Source organism: Xyrauchen texanus, chromosome 6, assembly GCF_025860055.1.
Source record: "Xyrauchen texanus isolate HMW12.3.18 chromosome 6, RBS_HiC_50CHRs, whole genome shotgun sequence".
Classification (NCBI taxonomy): Eukaryota; Metazoa; Chordata; class Actinopteri; order Cypriniformes; family Catostomidae; genus Xyrauchen; species Xyrauchen texanus.
In genome coordinates this window covers 27544128-27559152 of record NC_068281.1, presented here as the reverse complement: position 1 = coordinate 27559152, position 15025 = coordinate 27544128, and the positions used below count along the sequence as shown (strand labels likewise).

Below are 15025 nucleotides of genomic sequence, written 5' to 3'. Positions count from 1 at the left end.
CATTGTAATTTTATGTTAGTTGAGAGTGCATTAACTAATGTTAACATATACAACTTTTGATTTAAAAAAACATATCAGTATATGTTAAAATTAACATTAACCAAGATTAATAAATGCTATAAAAGTATTGTTCATTGTTATTTTATGTTAACTAAAGTTAAACTTTACTGAACATTTAGTTTAGTTAACTTAAATTAAGTTAACAAATGGAACCTTATTGTGAAGTGTTACCAATTTGCTTTTAGTGCCATACAGAGGACATTTCAACTTAGAACTGCATCAGTATAATTTTGAAAAGATTTTGCCACAGTCATGCAATTTTCATGAGATCAGACTGTTTTCAAATGAGCGCTAACAGAACCCATGCTTCAAGGCACCTGCTCACCATGAGTGCCAAAGACGCTATCATGCGCAGGGAGGCTTTTCTTATTTCTCAAGTTAAAAATCAGCTTCACATCCTTTTAAAATTGTTCTTTGGTAAGCAAGAGAAAAAGATCACTTAAAAACGTGGTTCTGGAACATTCGATTCTCAATTGGCTGCTTGCTAGTTGTGGCCGTGATAATTTCCCTCAGATGGGATCGTTTGAAAAACCTGTCCACTGTGCATAACAGCAGTATGTGTAGCTGATGATGTTTTGCCTGATCTGTAGAGGGTGAAATATGTTAAATCTAAGCTGTTTTATCCAAATACACAGATTATAGTCAAAAACAGAGATGACAAAATAAGTCTAACTGCTCATAACAGCGTCAACAACCTGAAACAATCCTTCGATGACTAAAATGTATAACCATATAAGTTGACCAAATCCAGCAATCTTTCCACAAAGGCGCAGTCAATAAGTATATGTTATTTTGCGAAGGAAAGCTGACAACAATCATGTCAACAAAATGCATGTGTCTTTGTAATCTCAAGCCTGAGGCAGATAAGCTACCGCTACTAGAGTCAGGATTTGTTTTGAATGAGGGATTGTCTGAAGCATGCTTTCATCATCCCGAAAAACAAGGGAATGGGGATTTTTGTAGTGCCATGAATGGCACTAAAAATGCATTAGATGCGCACTGAACATGGGAGCTAATCAACCCACTGTTCTGTTGTATCAGAGCATGCCTTTGAAGAGATCTTCTCTCTCCAAGCATGCTGCAGAGGTACAAGCTGGGTCTCAGAGTAGACCACAGGTTTAAGCTTGCCCCTGTTAGAAGGGACTAAAGGGAGAGGATCGGGCTTGTGTTTGTGTTAAAGATTTGGTCCCTGGACAAGCCTTGATAAGTAGCATGTCTTGTAAAAACATGAAATCACAGAAAGCTTCTGATTATGCTTTTTGAACAAGGTGTTATAACAGCAGATTTCTGCAATGAAGGAAGGTGGATGTGTGGGCAAGTCCTTTGTGTCTTTCAAAATGCAAGCTGCTTGTTGCATTATGGCAACAGCTGCAAAAAAACTCACTTAGACAAAACAATAAAGCATGCAAAGCAACGTTGGAGAAAACTTTGGATTCTAAACAAAACATTTACATTTATATGAGGTTTGATCATGAGATTATTACTATATTGACACAGCACATGGTAAAGCATATTTTCAGTATGTCAAAAAACATCTTAGTGGCGGCCTGGGTAGCTCAACGTGTATTGATGCTGACTACCACCACTGGAGTCACGAGTTCGAATCCCCATCGTGACTCATGCCAGGTCTCCTTAGCAACCAAACTGGCCTAGTTGCTAGGAGGGTAGAGTTACATGGGATAACCTCCTCATGGTTTCCCAATTTTTATGACAAGTGAAATCGAAGAAAATCTTCTTTGTTTTCTTCCATTTCACTTGTCACAAAAATTCAAATTTTAACTCAATATATTCATCATTACCAATACATTTTTGTTTGAATATGCTTTAATTTAAATACGTTTACACCTCTTATCTGCACTAGAATGGTGTGTTCCTCTACCGCAAATGGAGCATTTAAAAACGCACTCAATTACCTCATACTTTAGCTTGTATCCCAATTGACACATTATAGGCTTTGCACTTCAACTGTACACTATGCACACAGCCATCTACTGTACGTATTTTCAAAATGTATCATCTGAAATGAAATACTAAAATGTTTTTACTACAAGGAAGCACTCACTGTTTAACAGCTAAGTATTTACAATTGTTTTGTCAGACCAGAATCGGGACCAAGTAACTGCCCGTCCTGCTTCTGCTTGCTCACTGGGATTCTAAATACAATTGTTATTTAATTGTATATATTTATACACAATTTACAATAATTTTCAACCAAACTACAAAATTATGACTCTAAGACTTCATAGATATCACAGTTTCATTTTCTGTTAATGCATGATTTTGTGTAAAGCTGCTTTGAAATGCAAATTGTGAAAAGCACTATACAAATAAAAATAACTTGACTACGTATAGCAATAAAGTGCATAAAGAGTCAAACATTCCACACTTCACAAAATTGTTGCATTTTCAGTGATAACATACAATTTGCACTACATATACTACAAAATATCATAGAACAGTGCAGAAGTATGCGATTTCAGACACACCATTTGGGAAACCTTGATGTTAATACAGCCTCTCACTAGCTGATTTTTCCAAAGTTTTCAGGTGTTAGCTTCCTTAACATAATCACTGACAGAGCATGCATTAGCATCTATCAGAGGGAGGTGTTAATCACTTGATTGTTGGGGCTAGGGTCTTGTGTTCTCGTCAAGTGATCAATGAGCTTCTTCTTTTACTGTAGAATGGACAAGATGTCAAGCTGATGTGAATGTTTTCTTCACACTCAGATTCTGCACAAAGCTTTTTTCTTGCACTAAAATAGGCCCAAGCAGTCTGTTTAAATTGAATGCATTTCTTTACTCACAGAAAGCTGCATATTGACATGCATTCTACGACAAGTTTCGATTAGATCAATAAACAATCATGCACTTTCAAAAGGAAAAATGTCTCCTTCCAATTACAATGCACCAATAATGCAAAAGCAACAAATGACAGATAAAAATAACCACAACATAAATTTGGCAGTTTTGGTTCGTTTTAAAACATAACCTTGCATTTGGATGAGATGCTTATTGCTCTTTGCAGTCAACAATGTTTGTGTGCTCAATAGGACATGATTTAGCAAACAACCAAACATAGCATTTGCTGCAGACATTTGGGAGTAATATAAAAAAATACATGTGTATTCAAAAGCTTCAGGTTGACTGACTATGAAAATAGGGCGTGACAGTGAAGCATTGAAAAAAGTCAAATGCAGTCATTAAGTGTAACACCTTCCCTCTGATTTTAATCAGTTAAGTGTGACAGGCTCACCAACTATGAGGGAAATATCAGCAAAAACATTCACTAAGTGTGACACCTCCCACCCAAATCTCTAGTGTGTCTGCTAGTGTGGAGCCAGCATTAGGTAACAAAAAATTTAGTTTTTAAACAAAAACGGATTGCTGTGGATTTGGTCTTATATTTCTGACCAAAAAGTGCTCGGAAGGTTGGGGGAAAAAAAGAAAGGTTGGAACTTTGGCACCTTTTTTATTTGTATTTTAAAAGTTTTCAATTTGATAATTTTCCATTTGAGTTGGTTGATTTTATTATTTTTGCTTTTTACATTGCGTGAAAGGTTTCCTTATATTACTGAGACTGAATTATGACCAAATAAATTACTCTGGACAGTTGAGATGATTAATGACTGTATGTTTGCTCTAAAGCTCCTGGGTAAAAAGTTCAAATGTGTTAGGACCCTATAAGCTCCACCCACCATAAATTTATGACATGTCCCTGGATCTGTGTGCTGCTAAGTTTCATAATGCTTGTTTTACTTTCCATGCTCTTTTAAAATGAATTGCCTCTTGATTTTAGCACAACACAATCCCCAGTAGATTCTTTTATATTTGTAATCTGATACTAAAATTGGAAAGATTAAGCCTCAGGGAAGAAATGTTACTCCTGGTGGACAATATAGGTACAGCTGGAATGGGATTTAGGATTTTAAGGCTTGATTACGTATATAGAGCATCAACAATATGTCAAACCATAAACTGTGATATTTCCACACACACACATCTGCCAGGGTTACCAAGACAAAAATTTTGACCCACGGGCAGTATAATGCAACATATACTAGCTAAAATCATAAATTCAGTGTTGAACTTCTTTAAAACACTCTTCCTAGACAATAAACACTGACTATTTCAGGGAAAACGGTGCTGAGGAAAACAAAAGTTTCCTTTGATTGGACCTCTCAGTCTGGAGTCTTAATCTGTTTGCTATAAATTAATGAGGATTTTCATGTCCACTGGGTTCATGCATATTCTTTGTTTTTCTCTCTGGTTCATAAAGTGTTCCATCACCAAGTCAGTAATATGTCTCTGTCTCCCCTAAAATGCAACTCAACATTCCTAGTTAGTTCTGTTTGTTCCAACTGGAGCATATGAGGTGCACATGATCGTCAATCAACCCACTTCCAAACTCCAATCTGGCCTGGATCACTGCTCACAAAAGGCTATCTCCTGCATAAACTCCACAACCACATGAGGAAGATACATCTGTGGCATTTCACCCTGTACCATCTAAATCCCTCAATCCATAATTTGGATTTCCTCCAAAGAGAATTCTGTCAAGGGCTCAGAGTTTTACAGGAAAGGCATGCCCCTTTAATCAAGATGGAGAAATGACCTGGAAGCCATTAGACGTATCTTAACACAGTTCATAGTGTGAAAATCAGGTTCGTAAATCAAAGCTGAAATTCTGACAGACAAAGTAATGGCAAAAGAGTATCTGCACATAAAAATGAACATCCAAAGAAATAGATCACAATGAAAGAATTTGTATAACCAATATGGTGGTCCAATGAATATATAAAATGCACTCTCTACAGATCAAAGGCAAGGTGTCATGGCTACATATTCAAACAACAAGCCTTTCTAAGGATTTTGCCCTAAGAGCTATATTTTGAGAATTACATGATGAGAATTATATGATGAGAATTACATTATGAGAATTATATGGATGTTGTGGCTTTGTTTAAATTATAATTGCTCTGAAAAAACTTATTGATCCACATAGTTGCACTGTAATTTTCACTTCCTTTTTCTTGTGCAACACAGCCTTAAGAAATACATTCATTATCGCTCTTAAGGGAAACTTAACTGCCTCAGTTACCAATTACATTTCTTTCATTATATTGCAACTATAACCATTTCAAAGGTTAAAATTACAGCACAATCTTTTACTACACTGCATACTAAGGGTAAAAAACCAAAGATGGGTCAAGCGTATTTCATGTGAAAATGATTGCAGAGAAGACTAAATGAAAGCTGCATGTGTGATCCATTAACTTCAAGACAAAAAGCAAGTTATTAATTTCCCAGATGGCTACACAATCAAGCTTAGGTTTCATTTAATTCATGCCTGACATGTTGTGAAAGTTTATGTATAAAGCTGCCAGTCATAGTTTCATCAAAAGCCTGCATGACTGACAGGTGCATCAAACACTTAAGTAGAACAGAGAGGTCAACCGCAATTCACATTACTACAACCTAGTAAAATTATGCACAAAACAGTACATTTACTAGCCAGTCAGCAAAAGGTACACAAGGCAAGGAATGCATTGAGGAACTCTTATTGATATTCACTCATTCAGGTACAAATATGACTTAAACACATATGCATATACAACACATATGAAAAAACATCAATATATATCAGTAGTAGCATTTTAGAATTTGTCGTATTGCCTTTTAATTATATGAATATTTGCAACCAGCAAGAGAAAACATTCACTCATTTCTTTTCAGCCCACAAATAATAACCACCTCCTATAGATAAACAAAACAATGGAATGAAAACCTTCTTTGTGCATTTTTACATTAAGATGCACCCAAAGACTATAGTACAAAGCAACCTTTTTTCTGATATATAAAAACACTGAATAGAAATTGACAATTTCATGTCTGCTACTTGGTATCTATAACGAACACCTTGCAAATCATGTGCAGTTACTAAATACATAATTCTGATTAGCATTAAACAACCACGGGTGGTTTACAAAACACAATTAAAAGATTATCCAGTGCTTCCTTCATTTGAATAAATTATACCACCTGGACATCAATTTCCAGCAAATAAGTTCTCTCCAGAGAAAGTTTCACAATTATAGACTGTGTCTGTGCAAAAATTACAAACTGGTTTCCAGTAGCAAAGACAATCTGACTCTTTCCCACTTTATCAAAGACAACATAGAAAAAGGCTTTGCCCTAGTTCATACACAATGCTATGGTAGTGACTGTTTTAAGTCCACTAGATACTAACTATTGTAAGTCATGTCTCCCATTACTGAAGTCACATTACATGTCTCTATGAAAATGCAGGTAGTTTGTGCATCTGCATGTTTGTTTTTTCAAAGAACAAGTCTCCACAGAAGCTGTCAGATACCTTGTCACTGAGGTATTTCCATTCTAGGAACTGGTTTGAAAGAGTTTATCAGGAACAAACAAGAAGCAAGACATAACTTTAAGGTTTGTTTCAGACATATTTCATCTTCACGTATATTACAATTTTTTTTTAACATACCTCTCTGATCACTGACATGGCTGAAGTAATTTGGGCAGGGGATGGTGACCAACTCTCCAATCCTGGCTGATGGCCAGCATGCTAGGTCCCATTCACCTGTGCAACCTAAGAAAAAAAGAAAAACTGAAGATTTACAGATGTTGCCACCTAATCATGTCTAAGAATGAGATATGGTGATGAGATGAGATGAGATAAAGCATTTTATACATAGTTATTTTTACTGGCCTGAGGACTGTTGCTGTCTGTTTTGCTTCTGTAAAGGTCTCATAAGAGCAAACTTCCAATCAGTTTTGAAAGGCATTGATTTTACTACGTTTATGGCTCTCATCCACAATAGAACAGCGTTTTCTGTCATGGAAAACGTAGTATTTGAAAAACGCTCTACTTACTGCATACTTTGGAAGACGATGACATTAGGAAACTTCAAACTGAGTTTTCAAATGAAAACAGATTAGACTGTTCAATGCACCTTATACGTTTATATTTAAATACTCCCTTTTTCCATTTCCAAATGTCATTGTTTTCCAAAGTATGTGGTTCCAGTGTGAAAATCTGAATTATCTTCATTTTATATGTTGTCATAACAAATTGGACAACATATGACAAAGAAAATCAAATCAAACACAGAATCACATGGGAGAACGCTTTATCATAGTTCATCTCACTGTCTGAGAAACCAATTTGCATATTGGTCTAACATATATTACTCAGGGGAGGTATCTGGTGGGAATTTAAATCACAGGACACACAGATGACAAGACTGAAGCTGCACTCACTATGCCATATAAAATCAGACTTCAGTTTTACATAGCCAGCCTTTGTAACTGCTTTGCCCATTAAGAACAAAATCAATATTAGATTAGTTTCAAAAGAGCAGGGGAATAGACTGTGCTTCGGTTTGATGAGGTGCATGCCCAATGGTCAGGCATTGCAGCTTAGTAATGTAAACAAACTCAAGACACTAATAATTCTCTCTTTACAGCTGTATCCACACCCACACACACACACACACACACACACACATGTTGTGTTTCCATGTTTTATGGGGACTTTCCATAGACATAATGGTTTTTATACTGTACAAACTTTATATTCTATCCCCTAAACCTAACCCTACCCCTAAACCTAACCCTCACAGAAAACTATCTGCATTTTTACATTTTCAAAAAACATAATTTAGTATGATTTATAAGCTGTTTTCCTCATGGGGACCGACAAAATGTCCCCACAAGGTCAAAAATTTTGGGTTTTACTATCCTTATGGGGACATTTGGTCCCCACAAAGTGATAAATACACGCTCACACACACACACACACACATACATGCAAATCCCTGTCTATGATTCAAGTAATTAAGGTGCTCTATGCAAATATGTCAGATATCACACAAATACAATACAAATATATCACGCATTGCATCCATTCTTCGAATTTGATTTCGAAATGTAATATTTAATAACACTCTGCTTATTGTCAACTTTGTCAAGAGGAAACTTGATATCTGTGGTGATCTCCCTTTCATGGATATCTTAATCAAAGTAGAATCTGACTTTTATATTCAAGTGAAACAATAGGCCTACTAATAAAAGCACTTCAGTAAAATTCAGCTATTTCTAGCAGATTACTTAATATTTTCATTAGTTGGAGGAGGCTCTACAAAATCATTAAAGGATAATGTGACAACAGTAGTGCATGAATGTGCATTCAGATCATCTGCAGTTATCATCTTTTGTACAAGCAGATCTAATAAACAATGTGAAGATAATATGAACAAATAATCCGTTTGCTGAAAAACTAAAATAACTTGCAAAAATAAACTCACTAGGCCGTAGCACTGAAACAACCCCTGTAAAATCATACAGATAATGACTGTAAAATAAAAGTCATGAAATGTAAACAATGAGATGTTCTCCCAAGCACTGCCCAGAGTGATACTTCCTATGCACAAATGTCATACAACGCTCCCTAATTAAAAAGCTTGCCTTTGATCCTATTCCCCAAGTAGAGAAGTAGAACTTGATAACTCACACCAACAAACACAAATCAACAATTATCTGTCCAACACACAATATCCACAGTAATAATAAGAGGCGTTTTAACGGACTGCTGCAGTCTTTGAGAAGAAACAAGATTTTTTTTTTTTTTACACTGGTCATCAAATTGTACATATTGTTAAACAGCATAATTCTTTGTACCCCATCGGTCTAATCAAATCTTCCAACACTCGTAAAATGTTGCTTTTGCAGTATTCAAGCCAACCTCATCCTTTTCTATGTTATTTTATGTTTACAGTGGTTCTGTATTCAATTACACTGCTATTTCTAGTTGATGAACAGAAACGATCGAATTGAAACCCAGACCAAGCACTACAGCAACAGGATCACTCCGACTTACCAATATGAAGAAATCACAGTAAATGTTGTGCTTTTTCATGCATGCAATTGTCACAAAATATAGTGACTTATATGCAACGTACATACCTGATGTGAAATTTTCCAGCTTGGACAAACACTCTCTTTTCTCTGCCTCCAGCTCCCACATGACCTCACACATCTGGACAGACAGCATCTGTTTGAATCAAAAAGGCAAATATGAGAATCTGACATGAGCTTATTTTTGAAAGTTATAAAGAACACTAAATAACATTTTTGAAAAGCAAATGCCCTTTGATCATATTAAAAGCTGAACATAATTACTGTTTTAAAAGAACAAAGTGAACAGGCTACACATGTGACACTGCCTCTCCCTTTTCCTGAGTGTCATGGAGACTTTATGAAGGGTAGGACAATTCATGTTAACACAGCAATTTAACTAGCGTAGCACAAGTACTTGTTCTGCGCTTCAGTTGAGATCTTAATCATGTCTCCTTTCACCTATGTTAATCCTTAAAGAACTAAACGTTGGACATCTATATGGTGGAAAACTTCACAACATAAATTATTTGTCCTAACAACCATCTCTCTGCAGCTGTATCCAATTTTCCTTAAAAGTGTAGGCTCTTTTAGATTCCTCCATTTAGAGCACCAAAGGTCAATGGGATTTATAGCAGGAACTCTGGCAGATGAGGCCAGTGAGAGGTGACATCAATAAAATGTTTACTACAGTGCTATGCATACTCCCAAACCAGCCCCTGAGTGGGGAGTAGGGACAATCCTGAACCATGTGCAGTTCAATCTGTGTAGCAAAGTCTTAAGGTACGTGCCTAAACAGATATTGACTTCCAAAAATAATCCTACGCTGAGAAATTGTCACAGGAGTAAAAACTGTGACAACTAGGCCTAGTCTCAGCTGTATAACTTATATGTTAAAAAATGCTGTGAAATCAAATGAGTAAGTGGAAGTTAAGGGTAGACTATATGGAATTTAGGGCATCATTGAAAACATATAGGCCTTAAATTTCAATGCAAATGGTAGAGAAACTGATTCAAACTAAATCCACAAACCATCGAGACAAAGAAAACTCCTTTTACATTTTGGAAAAAACACACTTCCAAACATGCACAAATTTGTAATGAAAATGTTTTACTTTTACTTAAAGGGCGGCGTTCCTGTCGTTACATTACTGGGTTTAATTTTAATGAATGCATAATTTATTGAGAGATTACTGAATGAGACATTTAGCTGTCACAGACTGTCACTCAAGCCGAGTTCATCACTGCTGCAGCATCAAGCTCTTCTAACTAAGTGAAACACTTTCTTCACTCCGCAGAGTGAATAAAGAATAGATTCATCATGCAATGCCTTCATTTAACACTAAGACAAGCAGATATTTCAAGATTAAAATTTAATCTCCAATTTATGGCAGCACAATAAGTTGAGTTGTGGATCAAATGAAAACGCTTTTCTGTGACATGGAGATGGTCATTTTCAGGGTGATTCTATAAATATAGTCTCTTGTGACATCAGTTTTTAAGTGTACATTTTAAAATCTCCGGCAAAATATCAGTGCGCTTTGTCCTGCGTCCCGCATGTCATAAGCAGTATTTACGCATTTACATTTTGGGCTGAATGTACAAAACTAATTATATTAATTTTTTCAACAATGAAAACTGTAACTACACTGAAATAAGAATCCACTCAGGACTTTAAAAGATATGAAATAGCGAAAGTAGGCATTAATAAAGCATGATCTTGCTTTGGTTTATATTTCAACAGTATATACAATGTCCCTATGGGACATTTTCAAAATTTCAACGTAATAATTACTAGAAAGGTTTCCAACACTCAAATTCATCCAGATCTGACAAGAGACCCCTAAAGGGATAGTTCACCCCAAAATGAAAATTCTCTCATCATTTACTCACAATTATGCCATCCCAGATATGTATGCCTTTCTTTCTTTTGCGGTAAATAATGAAGATTTTTAGAACAATATTTCAGCTCTTTTGGTCCATAAAATTAACGTGTTCCAACATTTAAAGCTAAAAAAAACCCAAATAAGTCAGCATAAAAGTAATCCATTAGACTCAAGTGGTTAAATAAATATATTCAGAAGCGATGTGATATGAGAATGTGTGGACGAGAAACAGAAACAGACCACTTTCACATTCTTCCTCTTGTGTTTTTGGTGATTCACATTCTTCTCTACATATGGCCCCCTGCTGGGCAGAGAGAAGAATTACTAGTAAAAAATTACAAATATTGTTTTGTTTCTCACCCACACCTATCATAACACTTTTGAAGATATGGATTTAACTACTGGAGTCTTATGGATTACTTTTATGCTGCCTTTATGTGCTTTTTGGTGTATCAAAATTTTGCCACCCATTCAATTGCATTGTACTAACCTACAGAGCTGAAAAAAATCTATTGAATTGTGTTCTGCAGTAGAAAGAAAGTCATACATATCTGGGATGGTATGAGGGTGAGTAAATGAGAGAATTTTAATTTTTGGATAAACAGCCCTTTAAAGTGATAGCTCAGCCATAATGTAATATTCTGTCATACCTTCCCTAACCTCATATTGTTCTAAACCCATGTGACCTTCTGTATTCTGTGGTACACAAAATATGTTAGACAGAATGTTAGAGACTGACAGTCACCATTCACTTTCAAAACATGGAAAAAAAACAAATTCACTGAAAGTAAATAGTGACTCAGGCAAACATTCTATCTAATATCTCCTTATTGTGTTGCATGGAATATAGAAAGTCATACGGGTTTGGAACAACATGATGGTGAATGATGACAGAATTTCTGTAATATGTTAATGTGTATTATGTAATGGAATATAAGGGAGTTAATGTAAATTATGTCATTTGTGAAAGTAACAAGTAAAACTTTTTTGGAAGAAACCATACAGCACCTTAAAACATCAACCTGCGCCCTTAATGCACTTCCCACATCTTTTTTCAAAAGTGTGTTCAACTGTTTAGAAGCAGATCTCCTAGAAGTGATAAACTCAGTTGGATGTGCCAAAACTTTCTTCAGTTAAACAAAGACAAAACTGAAGTCATTGCGTTCGGAAACAAAGATGAAGTTCTCAAGGTGAATGCATACCTTGACGCTAGGGGTCAAACAACTAAAAATCAAGTCAGGAATCTTGGTGTGTCTCTAGAGTCAGACCTTAGTTTCAGTAGTCATGTCAAAGCAATAACTAAATCAGCATACTATCATCTGAAAAATATTGCAAGAATTAGATGCTTTGTTTCCAGTCAAGACCTAGAGAAACTTGTGCATGCTTTCATCACCAGCAGGGTGGATTATTGTAATGGACTCCTCACTGGCCTTCCCAAATAGACCATAAGACAGTTGCAGCTCATACAGAACGCTGCTGCCAGGATTCTGAGCAGAACCAGAAAATATGAACATATCACACCAGTCCCCAGGTCTTTACACTGGCTCCCAGTTACATTTAGGATTGATTTTAAAGTATTATTACTGCTATAAATCACTCAATGGGCTAGGACCTCAATATATTGCAGATATGCTCACTGAATATAAACCCAACAGATCACTCAGATCATTAGGATCACATCAGCTAGAAATACCAAGGGTTCACTCTAAGCAAGAAGAGTCTGCTTTTAGCTATTATGCCAGCCGCAGCTGGAACCAGCTTCCAGAAGAGATCAGATGTGCTCCTACAGTAGTCACATTCAAATCCAGACTCAAAACACATTTGTTTAGCTGTGCATTTACTGAATGAGCACTGTGCCACTGTGTGTCCGACTGTTTGCACTGTATTTTATTTTATTTTCTAAACTGTTTCAATTATTCTTATTTTTTTTATTCTTATTTTAATCTCTTCTATGTAAAGCACTTTGAATTACCATTGTGTATGAAATGTGCTAAATAAATAAACTTGCCTTACCTTGCCTTGCCTACTCACTACTTCAGTACTATTTTTTTACTAATCCTCAAGTAATTATTTATTTAGTACTTTAACTTCTACTTGAGTAATAATTGTTTTTAATAATTGTACTTTTACTTGAGCACAGTTTTTGGCTACTCTACCTACCTCTGGCTGGGATAGATATCATAAATGTAATGTTGAAAAAAATATTCGTTTGCATGAAAATTTAGAGTATTAGGGGAGCCCGTGGCTAGTAGAAGTGGTATTAGGGAGGTCAGCAGGGGGTCCTCACCCTGCGGTCTGTGTGAGTCCTAATGCCCCAGTATAGTGACGGGAACACTATACTGTAAAAAAAGCAACTTCTTTTAGATGAGATGTTAAACCGACTCTCTGTGGTCATTAAAAATCCCAGGGCACTTCTCAGAAAGAGATAGGGATATAACCCAGGTGTCCTTGCCAAAATTCCCCCCATTGGCCCTTATATATCATGGCCTCCTAATAATCCCCATCCATTCATCACACTGCTCTCCTATCCACCAATAGCTAGTGTGTAGTGGGCGTTCTGGCGCACTATGGCTGCCATCACATTATCCAGGCGGATGCTGCATACTGCTGATAGTTGAGGAAATTCCCCCTATGCTATGTAAAGCCTAGAAAAAGCTATATAACATGTAAGGAATTATTATTATTATAGTAGACGCAAGGGCTATATCTCAGGCTTTGATATAAATGTCCAGTGACACAAATGTTTTCTCCTGCAGGTTTTATATATTGGTTTCAAATTCAATGTGAATTTAATCCACCAAACTAAAATTCCAATATTATATTTGTGTGCATTGGATGTCAGTTGAATAAGTGAACACAATAAAACACATGACTAAAAATGTGAGAACTTGCCCCAACATGACTTTTTTAATGTACATTTTTGTTGGGGCAAGTTGTCACACGTTTTAAATGTTATCTCTACAATGTATTAATCATAAAACGTATTGATCAAATTGTTGTGATTCTGAATATCATCCCAGCTGTGATTGTTGCAGCTATAAGCTGCAGGTAAACAACCATCCTGATATTCAGAACAATGGCACAAATGTGAGTGTGAAATTACTTTTACAACAGTTCAACAAAAAAATAAATAATATTGAAAAATGTATGTTTTAGAAAAATTTCTTCTCTGCCAGTAAAAATAATTCCAACAAGCAAAACTCATACTCTGGTTCAAACTAGTGCTCTTTTGTTCATGAATCAGTGTTTTTGAATCAGCTTTAGGTAACCGAAACGTTCTAATTCACATCCATTGTTTTGAAATCAATCATTTCATTCTCACATGAAAGGCAGTAAGTACACAGTCTTGTACCTTCATGTATTTGTCTGATTTGCAAATACTTTTTCGCTTCATATCAGAGTTTGTTGTGTTTCACCTCAGAGCTGGTTGGTTTTGTTCATGGCTTACAAAGCTTTAAAGAAGACATATGAAAACCCTGGGAACTGAATGGGAAAAATACTTCTGGAACCAGGACAGCAGAAAAAGGGGGCAGGCACTGTTGCACTCTATAACAGTGGAAACATTAAATTACTTTTTTGTAGCAAAGACTTAAGGTACGTGCCTAAACAGATTGTAACCCGCACACACACACACACACACAAGATGAGACAGTCACAATGTCGGATGAAACTGCTTTATTAATAGAAAGCAGTGCAGGCAAAAGTACAAAGGGCAAATCCAGTGAAGAGTTGTCGAGGGAAGCGTAGGGTCAAAAGCCGGGGAATCAAAGTATCGTAAGGGGAAAATCCGGGAGAGAGTGGTAAACGAGAGCGGGAGGTCGAAGCCGGGAAAACAGTTAACAATTAGGGCGAAGAACTAGACGGGACTAGCGGGATCAAAGACAGGGGAACAAGGGGAGCTGGCAAGCTAAGGGGTAAACATGAGGAGGTCAGAACTAGACGAGACTAGCGGGGGGCAAAGATACGGGAAACTAAACACAATAACCAACACCCGTGAAACGGATGTGCTGTGGTATTTATAGGGGAAGGTGCAGGTGTAAACAATGAAAGGTGATGAGACGAGTGCAGGTGAAACTAATGTGCAGGAGGATTGGAAGCGCATGAGAACCTTGAGGACGGGAGATAACCTACGAGCATGTGAGCGAGTAGGAGCAAAGT

The 15025-nt window shown here is 36.4% G+C and overlaps 1 protein-coding gene across 1 annotated transcript in view; it reads right to left on the bottom strand.

The window, feature by feature from the left end:
• vipr1a (vasoactive intestinal peptide receptor 1a) overlaps positions 1-15025 on the bottom strand; it is a 78505-nt gene that overhangs the window by 61265 nt on the left and 2215 nt on the right. Inside the window, exons 2-3 of the mRNA XM_052128825.1 lie at positions 9051-9138; positions 6571-6675 (exon numbers count right to left, since the gene is read on the bottom strand). Of these exons, the coding sequence (XP_051984785.1) occupies positions 6571-6675; positions 9051-9138 (193 nt within the window). The remainder of the gene's footprint in view (positions 1-6570; positions 6676-9050; positions 9139-15025) is intronic.